This window comes from Xiphophorus couchianus, chromosome 18 (genome assembly GCF_001444195.1).
Source record: "Xiphophorus couchianus chromosome 18, X_couchianus-1.0, whole genome shotgun sequence".
In the NCBI taxonomy this organism is placed as follows: Eukaryota; Metazoa; Chordata; class Actinopteri; order Cyprinodontiformes; family Poeciliidae; genus Xiphophorus; species Xiphophorus couchianus.
This window is the reverse complement of record NC_040245.1, coordinates 27,521,643-27,543,924: the sequence shown is the minus strand read 5'-3', so window position 1 is coordinate 27,543,924 and position 22,282 is coordinate 27,521,643. Positions and strand designations below refer to the sequence as shown.

The following is a 22,282-nucleotide window of genomic DNA, read 5'->3' as shown; positions in this document are numbered from 1 at the left end:
TTTGATTCATGATTCAGTCCTGATTGCATTTTTTTATTTTTTTTTTAATTTTTATTCTGATTGTGAAACACCAAAGTGTCCACTTTAAAAGATGATTAGAGTCTGATCAGAGGGAAAATACGTAACAAAGACTAAAGACTTATGCAAAGTTTTTTTTTTTTGCAAATCAGATGTTTTGAACAAACATGTTCAAATTAGAAGTGCAGAACGTTCTGCACAATTCTAAATGGGAAAACCTCCTGAGCACTTGGGAAAAACACAAACTGAGCTTTTCTTTTAATAACCGGTGTTCTCGTTTCTATTTGGAGCAACTGCGTAGAATCTCTCAAAAAGATAGCAAAGTAATGCGAGGAGGGATTATACATTTTTTCCAGAAATTTGTATATTTTTAAATCAAAGTTGCATGATTTATTAAGTCAAACATGTCGGTGTGGCGTATAGATGTTTGCTGCCGACTTGCTGTAGCCATGAATTCTGGTCTCAGATTGTAAATCCTAAAGTCAGTCTGTTTGTGACGTGAAGCTCAAACACAACTGTGATCTGTAATTGGACGAAGATCTAAAGCACAACAGCGCAGTTCACTTCTGAATGTGGAAAAAACCCAGTGCAACTGTTTTGCACTGAACATTTTCCACTGAGCTCCTCCAGACTAGCGGCAGCAGCAATTAGCACCGGGTGGAACTTTGCGTATGCTGAGCTCGTCATACGAACTACTCCTCAGTCCGACGCTTCTCAGAAAGGTTGTGGACGGCATAATGAGGAGCACTGGAGTAGGCGCTTCTTAAAGAGACAGAGGCCTAATTTTAAGGTGGCAAATTCCAAAGTCAAATTTCTTTTAAGTCATGTTTGATACATACAGCCACTGAAGGTAACATACTTACTTTATTGTGCTATGAAATGGCACTAAGAGCCTGGAAAACACATAACACCGCCCCTTTAAATCTGATGGAGCGGCTGCTGCATGACTTTATACAGGAAGTTCATGATGGAAAACCGTTTGGTGTGGATGAATTAAACCAATTTTCTGTTTGAAAATATTCCTGGCAATGACGTTTATAAAAATGTATCATAAATGCTTGGCGACAGTCGTCGCGGCAAAGGCTGGCACTCAATAATGATTTACAGAAGGTCACAATGATTTTCTTTTTTTTTTCTTCGATAGTATCTAGTATCTAGCCTTGTGCTTACAATAGGAAATGTGTGAGAAAACAGCAAAAACACAACCGGCTCTGTGTGTGTGTGTGTGTGTGTGTGTGTGTGTGTGTGTGTGTGTGGGTGTGGGTGTGGGTGTGGGTGTATTAAGATCGTGTTCCCCAGTGTGGCTTCATGTCTGCCAACGTCTCTGGTTTCAAACTTTGTAACAGGAGAAAATCATGGCAGTGCAAGAGGCTAAGTACTTCGGTTAACCCCCAGAGTATCTCATTTCATCCACTTTGACCTCAGTCTGTGTCTACAAATTATTCATTAATCCCCTTTAATTTATCTGCTTTCTCAGCTCTGTTGACTCTGTGAACTATTGTTTCCACAGATTCCCAGCTGGGCAGCAAGTAAATGTATCGAAACTAATAGAAAAGTACCAGCATGCCTGTCGTCCCTGTGTCAGTAAAAAGTATTCAGAGTGCAAATAAAATGTCTTTTTTTTTTTCTCCTGGATGTGTTATGGTAGGTTGAATTATGCTCAACGACTGAATATGACTCTTTCCATTTGATTATTTTTCTGTGCATGCACAGTTTACTCATGCCGTCACGTGCGCCTCGACACTGACACATGACCTGACCGCTCCAGGGCTTAGTTTCATCGGCTAAAACTCCGACACGGTTTGTGTGCAAACACGAATCATGCGTACGCACGTTTCCACGCCAACCCGAAGCTCCGCCACTGAACGTAGGCGTGCACATCAGCGCAATTAGCCGGTGTAGTGAAGTAAACATAAACAAATGTAATTTGTGTCGCATTAGTTGGGGAGCAAAACGATTATATGAAGAACAAAATGACTCAATACGACATCTCGGCGTATAATCACTGCTGACTGGTAGATTATGTAATTCTTTAAATAAACTCAGGATTAGTTTAGAAAAATATATGTTTTTACAGATTTTGCAAAAGTAAATCTTCTATTATCAATACTGCAACCTCCATTAAACCAGAAATTCTTATAAATACTTTATATTAATTTTAAATATATTTGGCAGTTGAATTAGACCTGCAGTATGTAACTTTTATAATAAATATGTTTGTTACATTTTTGGTAAAACTGTCACTTTATTGTGATAGTAAAATATGAGATCGATAATCTGTGAAAAGTTCAATCTCCTCCACCTCCTCCCTGTTCTGCTACTGATGTCTGAAGAAATGCGCCACGCCCCAATCGAAAGCAACCAATCAGAGTCAGGAGGAGGGTCTTAGCGCTGCCAGTAGGCCTCATGAACTCGCTGCTAAACGTGCTAATGGTGGAGAAACAACTTACCTTTACAGGAAAAACGTTTATCTGGCCATGCTAACTAGACTGAGCATTCATAACAGGCTATGCTAGCTGCAGCGCCACACGAGATTGTGATTGACAGCGCTAAGACCCGCCTCCTAGCTGATTTTTCTTTTTTTCCAAGTTGGCACTGGTAGCACTGTGATTTTTTTTCACTGTGATTTTTTTTCACAGATTACCTGTCCCATGCCATACTGTCACAACATAGAGACAGTTTCAACAAATAAGGGGGAAAAAACATTTCTATAGACGTTACATACTGCAGCTTTGACTTTGAGTCGTGCCTCAAGCACCAGTTCTTCACAAAAGTGAGTGAAAAATCGGCTAAATGTTCCCATTTTGTCAGCCATACGGGTTAACAGTACAACTCTATGGCCCCTGGTGTCACAGTCTCATGGCTCATGCTCCTCATCTCAGAGTGGACATCCGACACAAAGGTCCATAGCAACAAAGCTATGGAGCTTTTCCCATTTATTCACAGTAAACACAATAACCAGTTGCTGCTGACACGCTGTTGAGCCCTGCAGCTTTCACAGATGAACGCTAAAGCCGTAAATAGAGCGTTGTTTTGTGATCCAGTTAGCTAACACTGCGTGATGTGCCCTGTTGTTTCCTTCTGTTGCTTTCATTGCTTTGCTCGACGTCTCTTGGTTTTCTGAATTTTCTCGCAGCTTAAACAACAACGTTCAACAAAAGCGTGTTTGAATATTCCTAATTCCAGAAACTGCCCTTAAACTGCCATTAGTTTGATCTCAGTAGATGACTTACTGTACATGCCCCGGGATAAGCATGAAAAAACAATAATGACATTGCTGCATCAATTATTCAAACAATTTGAACAATTAAATAACAAATACTGAAATAGCAAATTTTTATAAGAAAAATGTCAGAGAATGTTGCCTACTAGCAAAAACTGAAGTTAATGTTAGCCACAACGTTTAAAGAAAGTGAAACTCACCTTCGTATCTCGGTGATTCTCTGGATTTGGTACATTTTGGGGTCTCGGGTTACTTAAAAATATACCACAAAAAATTGTGTTTTTGAACACTGCATCTATTGAAGGACTCTTTGAACTGCCAGGAAAATATGTCTCCCCATCTTATGCATGAAATCCCACACAGTATTACAAATTTCATTGTTGCTTATGTTGCTTTAAATTCGACCCCGTAACAAAACCACTATGTTTGTAACAAGAAATGGGAACATCCATGCGTCTTGGTAATACAACATGCAAATATATTTTTAAAATGATGTTTTGAAAAACATAATTTTATGTTTTTTGCACGGAGGTTATAATGAAAAAAAGAAATTAGTATATGTTTCAAAGACCATTCTTTACTTTTTCCCAAACAACAATGAATATCATTTACATGCGTAACAATGTTGAAAGGTCGAGCTTGACGAAGACGATCTATGGATAAAAATAATCAAATATAGGTGAGAAACTTTCCTAACACTTCAATCTCTTTTACAGTGTGAGCGAGAAAAGACTTAAGTGATGTCACTTCCAGGGTGCTGAGGAAATTGGACTGAACCATTATTTATAAAAAGGAGGGGTTGAACAAAACTGGAGGGACATGATTAAAAAGTGCTATTTTATAAATAATTTATGTATTTTTCTCATATTTCTCTTATTTAGGTTAAAGTATACCAAAAAAATTTTTATAATGGTACAAATAACGTGCAGTTACTGGCTATTTTTATTTGTTTTACATTCAGTGAAAAATGAACATTGGTCAGTGGGGGCATGCTCATTTGGCTGACCTCTACGCTTCAGCAACCCATAACATTTTTCAAAACAGAATTTTTTAAAATATCTTTGCATGTCATATTACCAAGACACATGGATATTTCCAATTCCTGATTTTCTAACAACAACAAAAAATTGTGGTTTGCATTATATGAAAATATTTGAGATAAACCTGTGAGACACAAAATGCACCGAACTGAACCGGATGTCTCCCTTTGTCTACCCAAAATCTAAAAAAAAAACAACATTTTTATATTGTTCTGCATTTTGAATCCTTGCAAGGTCTGCTCTAAGCTGCTTTTTATATTGACAGCATGTCATATTTTATTCTTATTTTATCTTGTCTACAATTGCTACTCAGTGGTGGATGCTGTGTGTCTTGTCTCTATGCTGCTGTAACTGCAAAATAATTTCCCTGCTGGGATGAATAAAGTAATTCTATTCTATTTTATTCTATTATTAATCATATTTTATTCTTAGCCAAATGGCACATTCACAAATGCCATTACACTAATCAAAAACCACTTCTTTCCATTTTTGAACATGAGGTCAAACAAAACATCAAAACTATTGGAAATCCCTCCAATACCAAACCTATTAAAAGATGCTCTTTATGCTCTCTTTAATGTGTTTATGTAATGTTTTGTCTCAATGTTTGGAACCCCCTCGCGGGCATTATACCACACTGCGTTTGTACTGTTATGTAATCTGGTTCTCAATAAAGATGTAAAAAATAGTCCTAAACTGACAATCACTTTGGACTATCAAAATAAGAGCAACACATACCCTACAAAATAAAATCCTTCACATTTTTCACAGCAGGTAACTGCTGTTTTGAGTATTATATAGCTGGTGACACCCAAACGCTGCTATACATGGGATTAGTGTGGCCCTTTAAAATGAAGCTTACTGAAAATTTCAAAATAAAAGCATCAATATCTACGGAAGAGGATTAGGGCCACCGAAAAAAAAAAAAAAAAGAATTCTGACTTTAAAGTCAGAATTCTGGCTTTAATCTCAGAACTTTTTTTTTTTTCGGTGGCCCTAATCCTCTTCCGTAAATATCCCTACTTCTTTCCATAAAACATGGAAAGAAGCAATAAACAAATGCTTAGTTTATTCCATAAAATAAGCATTTTAGCTATTATTTTAGCTATTTCGTTCTCCCAGGTTAGTGCAGATTACCTTCATATAAATTCCTCCTTCAAAATACTTGATTTTTTTTTCACAAATATTACATTGACACAAACATATTATCTTGCTTGTACTAAGAAGCAGTAACTAATCGGAATATCTGGCACCACCGGGAAATGTTTGTCGAAAAAGTTGGACTTTCTGAAACGCTCATCTAATTAGCCAGTTTACAAATGTAACAATAGAAGAGTTATCTTCTAAAAAGTGTTTTTGTTTTATGTTATTAACCATGGTAATTAGCTTTCGCACAAAGAAAGGCAATGACAAACTAAAAGTCAACAATGATTTTTTTATTTTATTTTATTTTATCCGGTTTATACAGTTTTGGTTCTGTAGCAACCTACTGGATAAATCTAATGAAGTGCAATTGTACTCAAGCCAGTTACAGTTGAGAGCAATGACAGGCACAAGTTTTGTGCAAATTTAACAGCATCGGAACGGCTCCTACACATACACCGCAAAGAATACATGCCAGAGGAAAAACAGCGCTAAATCAGTTTACTTTCACAACAGTTAGGAAGACGTTCCATGACAAAAAGAATAAGAATTAAAAATCAATCCAAGGTTAAGACTTTGATTAAACATTTCACCCACAACTGACAAATGGGGAACGATAACTTAGTAAACATTCAGTCGTTATGCACAGCGAGAAATGCGTGTTATCCGCCCCCACAAACTAAAATCCCTTCAACCTGTCCAGTCCAAAAGTCCTCAATTCAAAAACTATAGCTTTTTTTTTTTCTTTTAAAAATTGATTATATTGACATTACAAAACTAAAAACCTAAACGCTGTAACGGAAAGGGTAACAGATTAACCTATCTGGCAATTTTTATTTTTTTTTTAAGGAGTTGACATTTAAAATGATTTGTCCGGCAAGACACTGGCCACTAAAACTAAAACTTAAGGTGCTGCAACTTTAAAGGCATCACAAGCCACATGAGACAACACAACTATCTGAAACGCATGGGTGGTGGTAGCCTCATTAAAACTGAACCTCATCTGTTCATCTCACCCGGCTATATCGCAATAACTGGGACAAGACGCATGTTAGCGACGTCCAACATCCACGTACTGTAGAGAAGAAACAAAAAAAGAAAAAAGCTTATTGTTTGCCTCCGAGAACATATTTACGTAGAGTTTTTGAAGCAGTAAAAACCTCCCAAACATGCAGTGACGCAGGATCATGAATAAGATCTAGGTAGGTGAATTCTGGTAACCAGTCTGTAGTCTCAGAACGCGGACGTTACAGGCTAAGGTCTGCTTGTGCAAGCCCTAAACGCTCCATCCTTCACAGTGAAAGTTTACGATTTTGACAAACTTAAAACCTCTCTGGAAATGCCTGCACTCGCTCCAGTGCCTCCTCCAGAGTGTGACGTGTGTTCGGCAATGTGACATCTTTTCTGAACGCGGCTGCTAAAGTTCCACCCTCGGCTGGAGATTGATCGAATATTGAAATGAAATCAAACCCTCCGAACCCTCAAAAAAACAAAAAAAAAAACAGATCTTGTTTCCCGTGCGGTAGGGATGACATAATTTCCTACATTTTACCTTTTTTTTTTCTCTTTACCTTGTTCAAATTTTTCCATGATCAAACTTACTTTTTTTTTTTTTTAAGATGAATCGTCGTGCACGAGGTTTAACGTCACGATTTAAAACACGAGTTTGTCATAATGGGGTTCTGGCGACGCCACGTGATGAAGGAAAGCAGATGAACCACTACATTCTACAGCTTTCCTGTATAGTACAATCAAGGGCCACATTGAAATCTCTCACAACCTAGAATCAACAAAAACTACTTCAAGTTGCCTTCGAATGGCAACTATCGAAAAGTAAACTTACTGTAACATACATATTATATAAGTGTTATAGTCCATGCAGTTTGCGCACGGCAAATTTTGCATCGTTATGGTATGTCATAAGTGTTATGGGAGACATCAGCCACCAGTGCATTTCCGATGTAGGTTCAGGGAGAAAAACTCCTCGACACACATCAGAAACTCAGCCGGACTTGAAGAGCAAGATGGCCACCTGGCCCAGGTAGAAGTAAATAAAATGCTTCGTCTCGTGGGTGACATAGCTACCAAAGTTCCTCCCAACGATGCAGTGCCAGGTGGGGTTGTACTTCTTGTCAAACTCCTAAAAAGAGACGAGGGGAGAGGATTAACGGCTGGGTTGTAGATGTTCACGGCCAAGAATGTGGCGGCCATAGAAGATACAGGGGAAAGCTAGTTTTTAGCATTAGCAGATTTTAATTTATACACACACACACACAAGATTGCATTGAAGTGGAGGAAGGAACCTTCTTTTTTTGACAACATTTTACATTAAAGCTGAAGTATGTAACTTTTATTAAATAATGTGTTTATATATATTTGTTAAAATGATCATTGTGTTGTGACAGTATCACAAAAAACAGATAGCCTGAAGAATAAAAACAGAGTACCTCTGCCTTTTCCCAATGCTGACTGGAGAAATATGCCACTCAGTCGGAAACAACCAATCAGAGTCAGGAGGAGGGTTTTGGCGTTGCCAATCATTTGTACTCACCCCCCCTTTACTCACACAACTTAGCTAAAGCTAGTTAGCATAGCCACCGATGATGGTGGATAAAGATTTCCTGAATGGTAAGTTGCTTCTCTACCATTAGCACGCTAATCATCATTGATTGACAGCAACAAGACCCTCCTCCTGACTCTGATTGGTTGATTTTGACTGTATATCTTCAGATGGCAGTAGTAGCTCACGGAGGTGGTGGTGGAGGAGCTCCATTTTTTTTCACAGATTATCCATCTTAAATTAAACTGTCATGACTTGGTGACGGGTTTAACAAATATGGAAAAAACTAGTTTGGAAAAGTTCCATCCTGCAACTTTAAAACATCTTGCTTTCCAAAGTAAAATGTTACAAAAGCAGGTAGTCAATGAACTAATTTAATATTTAAAATAAGTATTTTAGTTCTTACAGATTTCCTGTTTTTTTTTTTTTTTGTCACACTTAAAATTTTGCGTTTACATCAGAGAAACTTTACTGGCAAAACTAATCGCAACTTCAAAATGATCATTTTATTTATAAAGGGTTAAAAAAAAAAGCTAAGGAAACCAACGTGGCCCTATGTGAAAAAGTAATTGCCCCTTCAACCTGCCACTTTTGACGGCAGCAACCATTTCTGATAACTGGCTGGGGATTCTGTTCCAGCACAGACACACACTGCATGTAAACTCAGACTTTGACTGGACGCCTCATGATTGTGTCCATTGAAGTATTTCATCCGGCTTTCACCAGATATTTTATCCCAGATGTAATACCCTACTTTCATGAACTTTGACTTTAACTAAGAAGAGTGAGGCCTACAGTGATCTAGATGTTGCTCTGCATTCTTTTCTGACCTCCTGGACGAGCAGTCGATGCACTTTTGGAGTCATTTTTGTAGCTGATTTTACAGGCCAGGCAGCAATTACGCCTGGCTATGAAAAGTAAAATTAAACCAAAAAATTATATAAAGTTCTTATTTGAAGCAGCATTTTCCAATGACAGTTTTTTAAAAAAAAAATCTAATTTAAAACTTTGTTTGATCTGAAACAAGAAAACAAGAACAGTTTTTTAAAGGGTTAAATACTTTTTCCCCCCGACTTCAAATTGAGATAAAATTGATTCCATCTGTAAAGAGTAAAGGACGTTTTAATGTTCTAAACAAATCCCTTTACCTAAATTCACTTGAAGTGCAAAGGCTGCAGACCTTTGCAGTGTAAAAACAAAAACAAAACACTTTTGTGTGCGCTGCACATACAAAAGTGTAACCAGACATAAAAATGTATCTCAATTACAGCTAAACTCAGGCGTATCACATTCCTTCCGGTTCACTCGTTATTGCCGCCGCCGTTTTCAAAACAGATTTCACAAGTTACGCTTTTCTTTTAACTTTGGGCTTTTCTGTCCACTTTCCACTGTTTTCCTAACTTTACCCTAAAACTCAAAAAGTAAAAAAAAAAATTAAAAAAAAATAAAGTTAAAGCACCCGGAAGGCCCAGTCTGAACATAACGTGGCACCCACGCGGACAATCATGATTGAATATGGAAAGGGCCAAAATGTCAGGCATAAGGAGCGGCGCGTTACTGCTACATGCTTACAGCAGAGCATCCAACACGAGACGAGACGGTGATGAAGGTCAGCAGACACACAGGCTGCCTGAGACGGATCAAATGAAGGCAGCACTTGCTCAAATCAAAATTTAGGTCTGTCTGAACAGATCATTAAATCATGAGGCTATCCTGAACAGAGAGCGGACTCGTCAAAGTTTTGGGTGTGCTGATGTGGCCATTGCCATCTGTACCCATCCCACATACCCAAACTGCTACTCATTGGAAACTCAAGCGTGAAAATTCATTAGTTATACCAAGAGTTTGAAGGGTTACAGATGGAAGAACGCGACGGTTCTTTGACGACGAGAGGTTCTACCAGCGCCTTGTGCAATGCGGTTCCTCCTCTACCTGTTGCTGCACGTTGCTCCCAGAGTTACACTATGAAAAGCAGGACAGCAACAAGGAGTGCTACAAGGTTGAGCTCGTGTGATATATCCTTGTTTTAATAGTTAGACATAAAAAAATGCTGTTTCCCACACGAGGTTACTAAACCGCCCCACGCCTGGTAATTCTGCCAGCTGCGTCAGTAGCTGCGCTTCCATCGCCCGTATAATTGCGCAAATTGCAATTAAAAAACACATTTGCTCAATGGAAACACGGCAGTTTTGGAGAAAAAAAAGAAAAAAAAACAATACATTTTTTGATTCAAGGTTTTTTGCGCTAAGATGAAGTGGTTTTTCTGCCACATCGGAATTAGCGCATTTCAGCAAAACTGCGATGGAAACATTTTTTTCGCACCACACCAGATCTACACTACTGGCAGAAATGACGAAGAAGACGACAGGAAGTGGAAGGAGGGTGACATCGCGTGAACAAACTTATTCACATGTGTTTCTTATCGCGTTTTTTTTTAACACAACAAAAACGTAATTGCGAAATTGTGCAGTTTTTTCCACACTAGCGGAATATCGACAAATTTTACAGATGTTTGAAATGGAATCGCAGCTAGTAAGCTAGTGTCTGAAGACTTTCACTCACTTATTTGACTCACCGATTGTTAGATGCTCCAGCAACCGCCTGATAGCACAGTAGCGCTAAGCTCAATGCCAACACTTATCCCCTCTGGTGCTTACTCTACTCTTCAGCCATCGCTTTGCAAATTGAATCAGCCAAATACTCTGCTGATCTGAATGTGGACCAAATTATGTCCAAATTGGACCATCCCCTTAGGGAGTTCTACCTTTTTTGCCCAATGAGGACAGGTTTAAACTTTTGTAATTGGAATATTGGAAACATTCAACATGGCAGATTGTAAAATATGGGAAAAATTCCCAAGTTCTTGGTATTCATTTCCAGTGTGTTGCAGGGAAACACTTCTGATGACTCCATTTGATGTAAAACACGGCTCACCTTCTTGATGTAGGCAGCAATGTCCTTCTCTATGTTGTACTTCTCCATGGCCTGGGTGGCACAGTCCACGGCGTCCTGCTGCATGTCCTCGGACATGTCCGCGTTCTTGATCACCGCTTTCCTGTCGGTCATGGTTCAGGCTGCGTGCTGAGGAGGGAAACAGAAAGAGTTAAATAAAATAAAAAATAATAATGTCACTGCACGTGGTGGAGATGAGGGCTCGAGGACGGCTTGCAGGCCAGCCAGATCATCGCAATTTCTCCAGTCACACGCAGAACGTAAAAGCCATTCTGCACAGCGGCTTTTCCAGCTGATCGTTTCGTTTCAATTTTCTACTTGGGGTTTCTGGAGGTTTTTTCTTTTTTTTTTTTTCTTTTTACCAAACAGGGGGTTTAGTTTAGCATTAATTTACAGTGAAACTTGATACAGGCGGAGTTAAATTACTTTCCTATAAATGCATTTGCATCAGAACCGCAACAATTATGAAAAGGTTTCTTTTTATACCCCAGCGTAGCAGACAGTTTAGAAAATAAACCAGTCCAAGTAGAATAAGCCCTCAAGCATGCATGAACGCGTACAGCTAAAAAAAAAAAATAAATAAAAAATAAGCACATCATCACAACAAGAATCCTAAATATGCCAAACCTTGAGAGTGAATGAATCTTCTAGATCAGGGCGGTGCAACTCACCTTTTCCTGCGCCTGTGAGGTGGAAGGAGGGCCCTCCGTTCAGAAATGTGGATTTTAAACGAGCCGGCGAAGGAAGGTGAAGATGATGCTGCGGCTAATTGCTTTTTAAAGATTTACACAATAAGCATGAAGGTAGGTTGGCTCTGCGCTGCGCTGCTGTCCGCGGCGGCTCGCCCCTCCCCCTCCCCTCTCTGCTGCATGCCGCGCCCCGCCATTGGTTGCGGCGCTGCCTCCTCGCGCGGCGCGAGCGTTTTTCTCCAGCTCCTCTCTGCCGGCATCTTATTTCGTCCCACAATGCATCATTCACAGCATACGCCACCGACTGGAGGATGAAGTGGAAACCGGACCTCCGCTTGCTGGAAGGTGTCGTTTGGCTTTTGACAGCAGAGTCACAGCCGGGGCTCTTTGAAAACGTCACGGTAACCAAAAGACCTTTTTTTTTTTTTTTTTTTTTTTTGCTGGACGATAAATTGTCCCAGAAACAAACAATAGTAATTGTTTTGTTTTCGACACTGTTTTAAAGCAATGTATTGGTCATTGCGTAATAATGGAAGTTCGCCCACTCCAAAACCAATGAACTTTAATTTTGTGGCTGGAACTGGAAGACATTTTAATTAGCCCAAAAATAAAGCACAACAGAAAACGACAAAAAGAAACGGAAATAAGAACGACACAAGCAGAAACCATAAATAAACATTACTTATCGCTTGAATGTAGATTATCGAGCTCATTTTAATTTATGATGCGATTAATTTCTTATTGCGACAGGCTTATTGAATATACTAGTCATGGCAGTAGGGCTGTGACTGACATCCTGTTTTGTTTTGTTTTTTATTTTGAAATTCGCAAAGGCGTGTCACCAGCAGAATAAAAACTTTCACACACACCATGAATGTGTCTGGGCAAGAATACAATCCTTCAGTAATATGTCATCAAACTCCAGGGGAAAACCTTACAACTAAATGAGATGTTTTACAGTTCTGGCCTGACAAACTATTTCAATATGTTGCTTTAATGCATAGGAAATTAATTGCGTTTGCTATAAAACAAAATTTACTGTTTTGGTTTATTTTTGAAAGGGCTGGGAAGTAATGACTCTTACCTGGGAGTAGTAGTTTAATAAATAAAGAAAATATACTTTTAATCGGCTAAAAATCTGTTCATTGGATAAACTGAACTTGCATAGTCATTCAAGAACTCACTAATATTGAAAGATCTTTATGTATAAAATGGTTCTCAATTGTTACCTTGACAATTCCGTCAAGAATTGTCAAGGTAACAACAATTACAAATTGTTGTTACCTTGACAACAATTTGTCAAGGTAACAAATTCAACCCTTCCTCCCCTCACACATTACATAACACTAGTAAAGTTTATATACTAGTCTCCCATTTATACATTATTTACTATATTTATATCTTTTAGAGGTTTTTTTTCTTTATATATTTTGTGAACTGCTGTTTGCACCAGATATAAAGAAATTATCTTTTTCAGTTGTTTGTCCTGTACATATAGCAGCTTTAACAATAAAGTTTATTATTAGGCAGATTGACACCCAGCGGTTCACTTGCAGTAGTGACAGCTTCCCTCAACATGTGCTTCTGTATTTTGGTTAAGCCACCAAACCCCAACGTAAAGTTTTAAAACACCCCAGGAACACAGTGTAGGCTACGTTTAGCGTCACTTCAAGTAAAATAAAACACAAATAAAACCTTCACTTATTGTTTTAAGGTTGTTTTATGCATTTACTTCAACCAGCCATTTAGAATCACTGAAAGATGCTGTTTCTGACTATATGGGCTTTCAGGCTGAATTTTCCACCATTTTACTTAAAATAATAATCGCTTCACTTTCACAGAAAGACGCCAAAGATATTAGATCAGCAAGGTGCAGCAAACAATACAGTCTCATCACTTTTTTTATTGTGACCATAGTATGGCAAAAAATTAAGAAATCGTTAAATTAGTGTGTTGTGAAAAATAAAAAATATACAATAAATCACATTTTACACGAATGGTTGTTTTCCCAAGCTAAATAAGTTTGAGAATTCAAAATGGCTCCAATTTGAAAATTAGCTTTTTTTTTGTGGTTGGTTGGCTAGCCCAAACTGCAAATAAAAACAAACTCCGTAAATATGTTTGAAAGTGTGTTTATTGAAAATGCTAAAAGAAAGATTATGCAAAGCAAAAAAATTACAAACTATTCCCAGATTTTAACCCTCTCCCAACCTCCCCATATTTTCTTTTTTAATTCCCTCATACCGGACATCTACGACTCCATCCTTTGATCCAACTTCCTGGTCCTCTGTTTCGTTTTCTTCTATAATAAAGCCATTGGGGCCTAAACCAAAAAGGGGCAAAAAAAAAAAAAAAAGAAAGGTGCTCTGGGACTCCCATTATTTTTGTTCTGATAAATTTGAATCCTGGAAACTCTGCTCCCGTTTCCCGAGCATCCATCCTTGCCTATCCCTTCCCTAATCGATCCACTCATCCAGCTCCAAGGATTGGGATCCATTGAGCCACTCCTCCAATCAAAACCTTGAAATACCAGGAAGAAAATCAGAGGCAGACCGTTAGAATAAAATGTCAAGAGTTTTGGGCCTTTTTTTTTTTTTCCACTGAACACTCAAAAGACACTAAAGAAGAAAAAAAACGTTCAAAATTCCTGACTTCAAAGCATTTTTTTTAACCAATGAGGATGCTCAAAACTGGGACGCTTTTAATACAAAGCAGTTGTTTTTTTTTCTTTACATTTGACAGCAAGGATTACACTTACATCGCAACACTTGATTTAGGACTGCTTATTCTGTCAGAAACCAGAGTAGCATGTTACAGACTGTCTTAACAAAGTACAGTAACACATATCTTTGTTAAATAACATGCATAACATGGCAACCTGTCAAAATGTTCAGTTTATGGAATATGAAGCATACCATTGCCTCGACCTGATTGGTCCTAGATGTCCTATCCTCCTCCTAGATGTCCTATTTGTATCCTGACCATACAAATGAAATGTGCTCCACAATGGTTTTATTCCAAATCACTTTAATCCTTCTCCTCAGATGTCTAAAGGAAGACACAAGGGTAAAATACAGTTAAGTATCGGGCTTCCAAAAAAACCCCAAAAATACAGCCCACCCCACATTTATCCAAAGAGAAGCTACTAAAAAATTTTAAAAGACAAAAAAATCCTTCAGATTAACACTTCCAAAAACATTGAGTGCAGCTCTCACAACTCAACATTTTTGAAGTTTCACCACAGCACAACTTGTAACGTTCAAAATCTGAGATGACGTAAAGAAGGGGAGAGAAGGAGAAAACGAAAGGGGAAAAAGCGGAGAGAGGAGAGTACACGTACACACCAAGATCATCCACAAGGACACCAGGACAAGAAATGCAAAAACCAAAAACCAATAGCTGACATCTGGAGAAACTTGGAGGTAAAAAACAGGAGGGAATACATCAGAAGGTGGAGGAGGGAAGGGAGGAAAACAAAACAAAAAAAATAAACCATTGATGGCGGCAAAGGTTTAAGAGCGGGAACGAGAGCGGCTGTGACGGGGCGAGTAGCGGGGAGATCCTCGGCCACGGCCTCGGGAATTGCTGCGGCTGCGGCTGGCGCTGCGACTGCGGCTCCGGCTTCTGCTGCCACGGCTGCGGGAGCGTGATCGTCCGTAACTCGGGCTGCGGGGACCGTCTAATTTCACACGAATGTAAGCAGTCTCTCCCTGGCGGACACAAGAGAACTTGACATTGAAAAGGCAACATTCCTGCCTCTGGCCGAAGTTACAGACGGGCAACGATAAGGGCTGGGTGTCGGCGTGCGACTAAAGGAACACTTCGTTACGATACTCACCGCGACGCGGCAAAGAATCATCACTATCCATGACAGATCATCAAAACCCCGTACACATACCTCGTGGGAGCGGAATTTGGTGTTGTCCAGCTTTCGGACGGCATAGGTCATGTCCTCTTTGCGCACAAACTCTACAACTCCGGTTCCGTCCCTGTAAACGTCGGCGTAGCAGACGTCGCCCGCCTCGCGCATGTGGTCCTTCAGGTCCTGCCAGCTGCCGCTCTGAGGAAGACCTGGACACAAGGACGACACGCAAGGGTCCAACTATGAAAAGGCACAACAGGGAAAAGTGGAATACTTTTATTGTGATAAAACATATTTCTCAGAAGTTAGTGCACCTGCACAAGGGGCCTGTTCAATAATCAAAAACACATATTTGGTTTATGAATATTGAATTTTCGGAAAATCTGGATTATTCCCCCACCAATACGTTCAGTATAATACAGTCACAGTAGCAGGAAAATCCAGCAGTAAATTTTATGAACATAAAACAAACAAAAAAAATTACGTCTGAACTTAATTTCAAGATATTCCTCTGGTAAAATTGTGTCTTTATTCTGCTGATATGACTTTTTTCTTATAATTAAACAAAACTTCTCATACCCTGGCCCTAATACTCTGTCAACAGAAATAAAAGCCTTTTTTTATATATATATTTTTTATTATTTTTAATTTTGTTTTTGGAAAAGTAAAGCATTTTTAAAGATTAAAATCAGAAACTGGATCTGGTATGAAGAAAACAAAGATCAGACTTTGTTTATAATTCATGGGGAAGGACAGAGCTTTAATGACGGGTGATGGGATAAACGTGATGCTTGTCTCTGTTCAGGTATTTTTAAAGCTAAAAGTTTAATTTCACTGTCAGTATTAGAGCTACACAATATCAGACAAAAGTGAATAGCGAACACACACACGAAACAATGTGATTTGAAGAAAAAATACTAAACACTACAGAGTAGGGCTAAAACAATTCCTTTCATCGAAATCACTGAAAACTCGTTATATTAAGCATCCTTAATATGCTTTTTCCTCCGGGAGCTGCTGGTTGAAAGTGAACGACGTGAAGAGCGAGCGCTGCGGGAGTATTTATACAGATGAGCGGATAGACTGAACACGGCGGGCGGCCGAGTAGTTGATGCTTACAGTGCAAGTTTACGGACGAACCGCACAATGAATTTTATATCATCCCGGTCTGAACAAACGGGTGGCGGAGCGCATCGTAGCGGTAGATGAGATTCTGAGTGTGACAAACGAAGGTGCCGTAAATATCCCGTATTGCTCCCCCACCCTCTTTCTTATGTTTGTCCCCTGGTCGTGCCCCCCCCCACACACACATTAGGTTTGTTCGTTCGCCCGCCCCCCACCCCAAGCCCCCCACTCCAGGCGACACTCAAACCCAAAGCTTGACAGGTATGGGGAAAGGTGAGAGTTCGTCTATTAAACTGACTGAAGATGAATACATAAACCAAAAGCAGGAGCATAGACATTTTTTTTATAAGCGTATTTGTGAGCTTGCCTCTTTATTATTAAATTGAATATAATTTTAGATTTTTGTATAATTTTTCTTCTGGTTAACTTGGAAAGTGAGCTATTATTGTTACAGGTTAATTTTCTAAACTGAGCATCCCTAACTGTTAGGGAAGCTCAAATATGAAAAATTTGACTGATGCTGATATCTGATAGTAACACTGGTGTTATGCCAGATTTACCGATATTTTATTTTAAAATTTTTTTATCCGATTACTCAATTAATTGTAAGAATAATCAATAGATTACTCGATTACTAAAATATTCGTTTACAACAGCCCTACTACAGAGAAAGTCTCCTTTTCATATGACACAGTGCAGGTACAGGTCATCATATTTATTACAGTCCAGGCTGCTCTATTTGATACTGCACACACCGATGTAGTGAGGATGATAAAGCTGCAGTAAATTATGCAGCCCTTGCCAACACGCGTCTAGACTTGAAGCACTAAGTGCGACAGATTATTTTGAGCCTCACATTTAAAGGCCGGTCCATAACAGAGACACACAGGACCAATCATGCACACAGAAACCTGGAGAGAAAATTCTCCTGTCACGTTTATGGACTGCGGCAGAAAGTTGGAAAAACCCCACACATGCACATTGTTTGGTATAGGGTCCAGCTTACATTTGTGATCAAAGAAAATGCAAGAACTCCCGAAAACAATGTTCGAATTCTTGTGACTTAGTTTGGTGAAGGTATTGGACCAGAACTCAACCTTACAAAGAAACACGTTTCCGCTATTGAATATGGACTTTAGAAAAGCCAAATCAATATTTAAAATAAATAAAATGATCTAATATTATGTTACTGCTCTCTTTTAACTCAATATGTACAATTTTCATAGATATTCAACATAAATCACTTTAATCGGTTCTATTTACCAACTTCCAGCAGCGAGGTAAAGGACTCTTTCACGGTTCCTGTGACGCATTCAGGTGTTAGAATCATGTAGTTTCTAATAAAAAAAACAATCTGGGACACAACACTAATTTGGAAAGCTGAGGATTTATTGCCTACCATAAACTCGGATTTAATTTAGTTTGGTTATTAAACATTATGAAAATGTAAAAACTAAACTGCTAATTTGCACTTCCGGTGAGCTGTGTGGAATCAAACCAGAGGCGGTGGAAGACCATGCTGAACACATTTCTTTATCATTTGCATATGTAGAATGTAGAGAAATATGCAGCTGTCAGCTTGGATTACCATCAATAAGCAGTTTGGCCAATGATCCCAACAATTAGCCAGTCCCAATGGCTTTGAGCTGCATTCAGTTGGATTTGTCACTCGCCGTGACGCCAACTACTAGCATCCAAAGCACTCCTTATACAATAATTAAAACAATTTACTTAAACATGGATTTAAATAAACTGAAAAGATAAACAAGGGTTGAGATTACATGTAGGCCTGTCGCAATAAACGATAAATCGATTAATCGTACGATAAATTAAAACTATCGAGGTCATTTCAATTATCGGCATTATCGTCTCTTCCAGCCTTTTTCTCTTTCTGTTAATGACACTGAATGAAAAAAAGGCTCAACTCCGGTGCTCTCCACTGACCCTCCCTTCCTCATTTCCTTAGTGTAAAGCCCAGCAGCACAGGACACGATCTTACAGCTGTCGGCCCATTTTTAAAACCTGACAGACCAAACATTAGCTGACAGAAATCCTAGGTATAACGGTTCGATCGGGTTCGTTCCTGCCGTGTGGTGTCCAACAATGGGCACAAAATAATGGCTACAAGTTCAGTGAACTAATTTTAAAACCAGACATTAATCAATGCTTTACTACAATCTACCTGCAATGCATGTGGCTAGTGTCAGCGTAAAGTCCTGACTGAATGAAAATCATTAGAACCTATAGTATTTATGTCACGTTAACGAAGAACAGCTGAAAAGTTACCGGGTTTATCAACTGCGGTAGCAATTTCGCTCCAACTCCTCCTCTTGTCATTTCTATATTCTTTGCATGTTGAATAAACATTAATGTTGTTTCCACATATCATCTCCAATGTCCGCTGGACTTCGGGTTGCGCCGTGTCAGCTGTTTGGGATTCCCCGACAATGTCCCCTCAGAAAACACAGAGGAGAATCCACGCTTTCTGATTGGCTGCCTGTCACATTGAACAGGTGTAGTTAAAGCTCCCAGTCGGGGAAAACCCCTGATTTGGATCGGAGCGGCAACGACGATCTACCGTAACACACCACACACTCTTAGAAAGACCAACTTTCTAAGATTGTCATAAGGGGAAAAATAGGAGCAAAAAATCATGTAGTGTGAATTATTGCATCAGGTAGTGGATGTGACCATCTTCTCTATTTAAATCTAATTATTACTGAAGGGCAACATAATATACAGACTTCATAATCTGCCCTCTTTTGGTTGAATGCACGATTTATTTCCACTTTTACTTTATGTTGTTTAGTTTTTTTTTTCAAGTGCGTTTTTTGTTAATGGAGACCATTTTATTTTCGTTTTTGGTTGTTTTGTTTATTTTGTTTTGTTTATCAGTTCCAGTGTTAAATATTCTTTTGAAAATAAAGTGTATCTATCTTTGGCAAGAAATCGCATGCATTATTACGTCATTTCCATTACATCAGTGTAAAAAGGTCTTCAAACAATATTATCGTTTATCGCAATAATTTTTGAGACAATTAATCGCTCAGCAAAATTTGCTATCGTGACAGGCCTAATTATATGGTAACATTTCACTGTTTGTTTAATAATTCATTAATAATTCAATCTTATTCAAGGTTTGTGGGCAGGACAGCTGTTTTAGTACATAAAGCTGGTCTGAAATGTACAGCTGGGCAGGTTAGCCAATCACATGTTAGTGTTTATTTGACCGTTTTAATTACTTCATTGTATATATGTAATAATTATATTAGTAGGTTTCATTTAACACACAAAAAGTGTTTTTAAAAAGCTTAATTTAAAACGTTTACCTCTGCATGCATTTAAGTCCTGCTTTATCTGACTATAACAATATGAAACCAATGTTATGTAATGTTAATTATTGCATAGCAGCATTTAATGCTAGCTGCCAGACAAGTAGGAACCATTGTATTTCTCTTAATTTTACACTTTCAAGTATTGAGGAACACTTTTTGGAGATGAGGATGTCCAATACCATGTGCATCATTGAACTTACAGAAATTAGACTTGCTGTTATACTTGGCTAGTTTTCTGATGTTTTTTTTTTAAATGTGAGACACCCATATTGGATTTTGAACTACAGCACTTTTGTAAATAGTATCCCAACTAAACATTACTTCATCAAAATTGTAATTTTCACTGGGAAGTCTTATTATACCAGTTACAGAATGCCACAATTCAACCACAGAGTGAGAGTGTATTATTAACGTGGTGTTTTACTGAGTCAAGAGACAATAAGCAACAAAGCGGATCGTTCATTTATTTACCTGACACAACGACCCGGTACTCTGAGCGTCTGGACGGAGGTCCATATCTCCCCCTCGGTGCTCCACCGATGCCCCCATACCCGCCTCTGGAGCCTCTGCCGCTCCGTGGGAACTCCACCCGCAGTCTGTAGCCGTCGTAGTCGTACCCATCACGTCCGTAGACCGCATCGTCGGCGTCCCTGTTGTTAGAAAACAGGACCATGTCATGAAACCCATTGAGAGCGTTGATGCCGACAGCATTGCATGGTAAATACTGAGACGGGTCGTCGCCATATTAATGCATCTCAATCCACGTTGGAGACTCTCGCAAATCACATTATGAAATTCAATATAAGAAATCGACTCGAGGCTGGGCAGAAATAACACTGCCGCCAAAATGGCGCAATTAAATGTATGGATGTGCATCAGGAGAGGCTGTGAATGTGTGGAAAAGTGTTGCGATTTCAACATTTATAACAGAGTGCAGCATGTGATGCGACCGGACAGCCGCGTACTTTGTGATTTTAGGAACAAGTGAAAACACATGAAAGGCGAAACCACGTTTGGTAAAGAGAACAATGCACGTCCAGGAAATAGCCGGATCCCCGAGCAACGCGTTAACAACACAATGGCATCGGTTACGGCTCGGTGGGCTAGCCGCTGCTAGCGCCTCACCTCGGGTCTTCGAACTCGATAAAGGCGAACGGCGGACCTCCTCTGCGGTTCTTCAGGTCGATATCTCGGATCGTCCCGTACTTGTAGAACACGTCCTCCACGTCTTTGGTGCGAATATCCGGTGGGAGATTCCCCACGTAAATTCGGCAATCATTGTTCCCAGCGGGGCCTCGCACAACACCCGACATGGCTGCTGCTAACTTGGGAAAGAAAAAAAAAAATGACTGAGGACGGCGGGTTGTTTGCAAGCTTCAAAACTATGGCGTCCAGAAACACCTAGAAAACCAAGTGACTCTAAAAATCAAGGATATGGAAAGAGAAACTAATCAGAAAAATGTGTAGAAAAACCTAATATCGCGACTAATGTCTCTAGAACAGACAAATGTCTTAAAAAGTCAGGATCACTTCTCAGTTCTTCTTTAGTGATACGCCCATTAAAACACACTTCTGCCAGACCTGACACATCCGCCATAGAAACTAGTCCAGAGAAAATAAATGCAACAAAAGTCACCGGTCTGATGGATTTAAATTTAAGTGAATATAATAATAACGATAATAATAATATAATTAATTATAATTGATAATTAATTCGTCACTGGCTTAAACGTATTGTGTTCAATGCATAAAAAGGCATTGATCTAATTGATAAAATATGAAGTCTTGGACGATCCTGCAGTGGACTTACAGCATCTTACACAAGCATTCTAACTCTTTGAATTTTTTCACAGGTTTTCATACTATCACCGCAAACTGTGATGTATTTTATTTCCCAGATTTTATGTGACAGAGCAGGAAAATGATGAACGATTTTCAAAAACTTTAAAATACTGTAACCATAGAAAGAATGTGGGCATTTTGACATTCAATTTAATACAAAAATGCTCTCCTTCTCCTAAGGGGAATCTAAATGTTACCGTAACCCATACTACACTTGGATAATATGGACTTAGAAAAACGGTTAAATACTGTTGCTGACCTATAAATGTGTGCATTAGCAGAATCTGTTTATAGACAGACAATAAGGCTTTGGGCAAACAGGTCAACAGCAATTGCATTGATGGAGTTAACTAAGAAAATCACAAACTGTGTGCACTTTTCTTTATTGTCTAAGGCAAAACAAATTAAAGCTACTAAGTGTAATCCAACAATTAACACAAAATTATCAAATATTGAAAAACAATATTAATTCAACAAGTCTTACCAACAGAAC

General features: G+C 38.9%; 2 protein-coding genes across 4 annotated transcripts; both read right to left on the bottom strand.

Moving 5' to 3' along the window:
• Positions 1–5,696: 5,696 nt before the first annotated feature.
• dynll2a (dynein, light chain, LC8-type 2a) lies at positions 5,697–11,801 on the bottom strand. Of its 2 annotated transcripts, none has more exons than XM_028044892.1 (3): positions 11,608–11,801; positions 10,919–11,065; positions 5,697–7,564 (listed from the first exon to the last, which is right to left on the bottom strand). In XM_028044892.1, the coding sequence occupies exons 2-3, from the start codon at positions 11,048–11,050 to the stop codon at positions 7,427–7,429; spliced, it is 270 nt and encodes an 89-aa protein (XP_027900693.1). In that variant the 5' UTR covers positions 11,051–11,065; positions 11,608–11,801; the 3' UTR covers positions 5,697–7,426. The 2 variants fall into 2 exon arrangements, with proteins under 2 accessions (XP_027900693.1, XP_027900694.1); XM_028044893.1 differs by having other exon boundaries at positions 11,564–11,798.
• Positions 11,802–14,956: 3,155 nt separating this feature from the next.
• Positions 14,957–21,511, bottom strand: srsf1a (serine and arginine rich splicing factor 1a). 2 transcript variants are annotated; one of them, XM_028044891.1, is made up of 4 exons: positions 21,073–21,509; positions 20,419–20,597; positions 15,524–15,696; positions 14,957–15,335 (listed from the first exon to the last, which is right to left on the bottom strand). In XM_028044891.1, exons 1-4 carry the CDS (start codon positions 21,258–21,260, stop codon positions 15,138–15,140), a joined length of 738 nt encoding a protein of 245 aa, XP_027900692.1. In that variant the 5' UTR covers positions 21,261–21,509; the 3' UTR covers positions 14,957–15,137. The 2 variants fall into 2 exon arrangements, with proteins under 2 accessions (XP_027900692.1, XP_027900691.1); XM_028044890.1 differs by having other exon boundaries at positions 15,137–15,696; positions 21,073–21,511.
• Positions 21,512–22,282: the final 771 nt, after the last annotated feature.

What these genes read in the sequence shown, in the direction of transcription:
- srsf1a (XM_028044890.1), bottom strand. Translation starts at nt 21,260, where the DNA reads ATGTCGGGTGTTGTGCGAGGCCCCGCTGGGAACAATGATTGCCGAATT. An exon ending in ATCGAGTTCGAAGACCCGAG is followed by an intron (nt 20,598 to 21,072) that starts GTGAGGCGCTAG and finishes TTCTAACAACAG; the next exon opens with GGACGCCGACGATGCGGTCT. An exon ending in GTACCGGGTCGTTGTGTCAG is followed by an intron (nt 15,697 to 20,418) that starts GTAAATAAATGA and finishes CCTTGTGTCCAG; the next exon opens with GTCTTCCTCAGAGCGGCAGC.
- dynll2a (XM_028044892.1), bottom strand. Translation starts at nt 11,050, where the DNA reads ATGACCGACAGGAAAGCGGTGATCAAGAACGCGGACATGTCCGAGGAC. An exon ending in TTGCTGCCTACATCAAGAAG is followed by an intron (nt 7,565 to 10,918) that starts GTGAGCCGTGTT and finishes GTCTCTTTTTAG; the next exon opens with GAGTTTGACAAGAAGTACAA.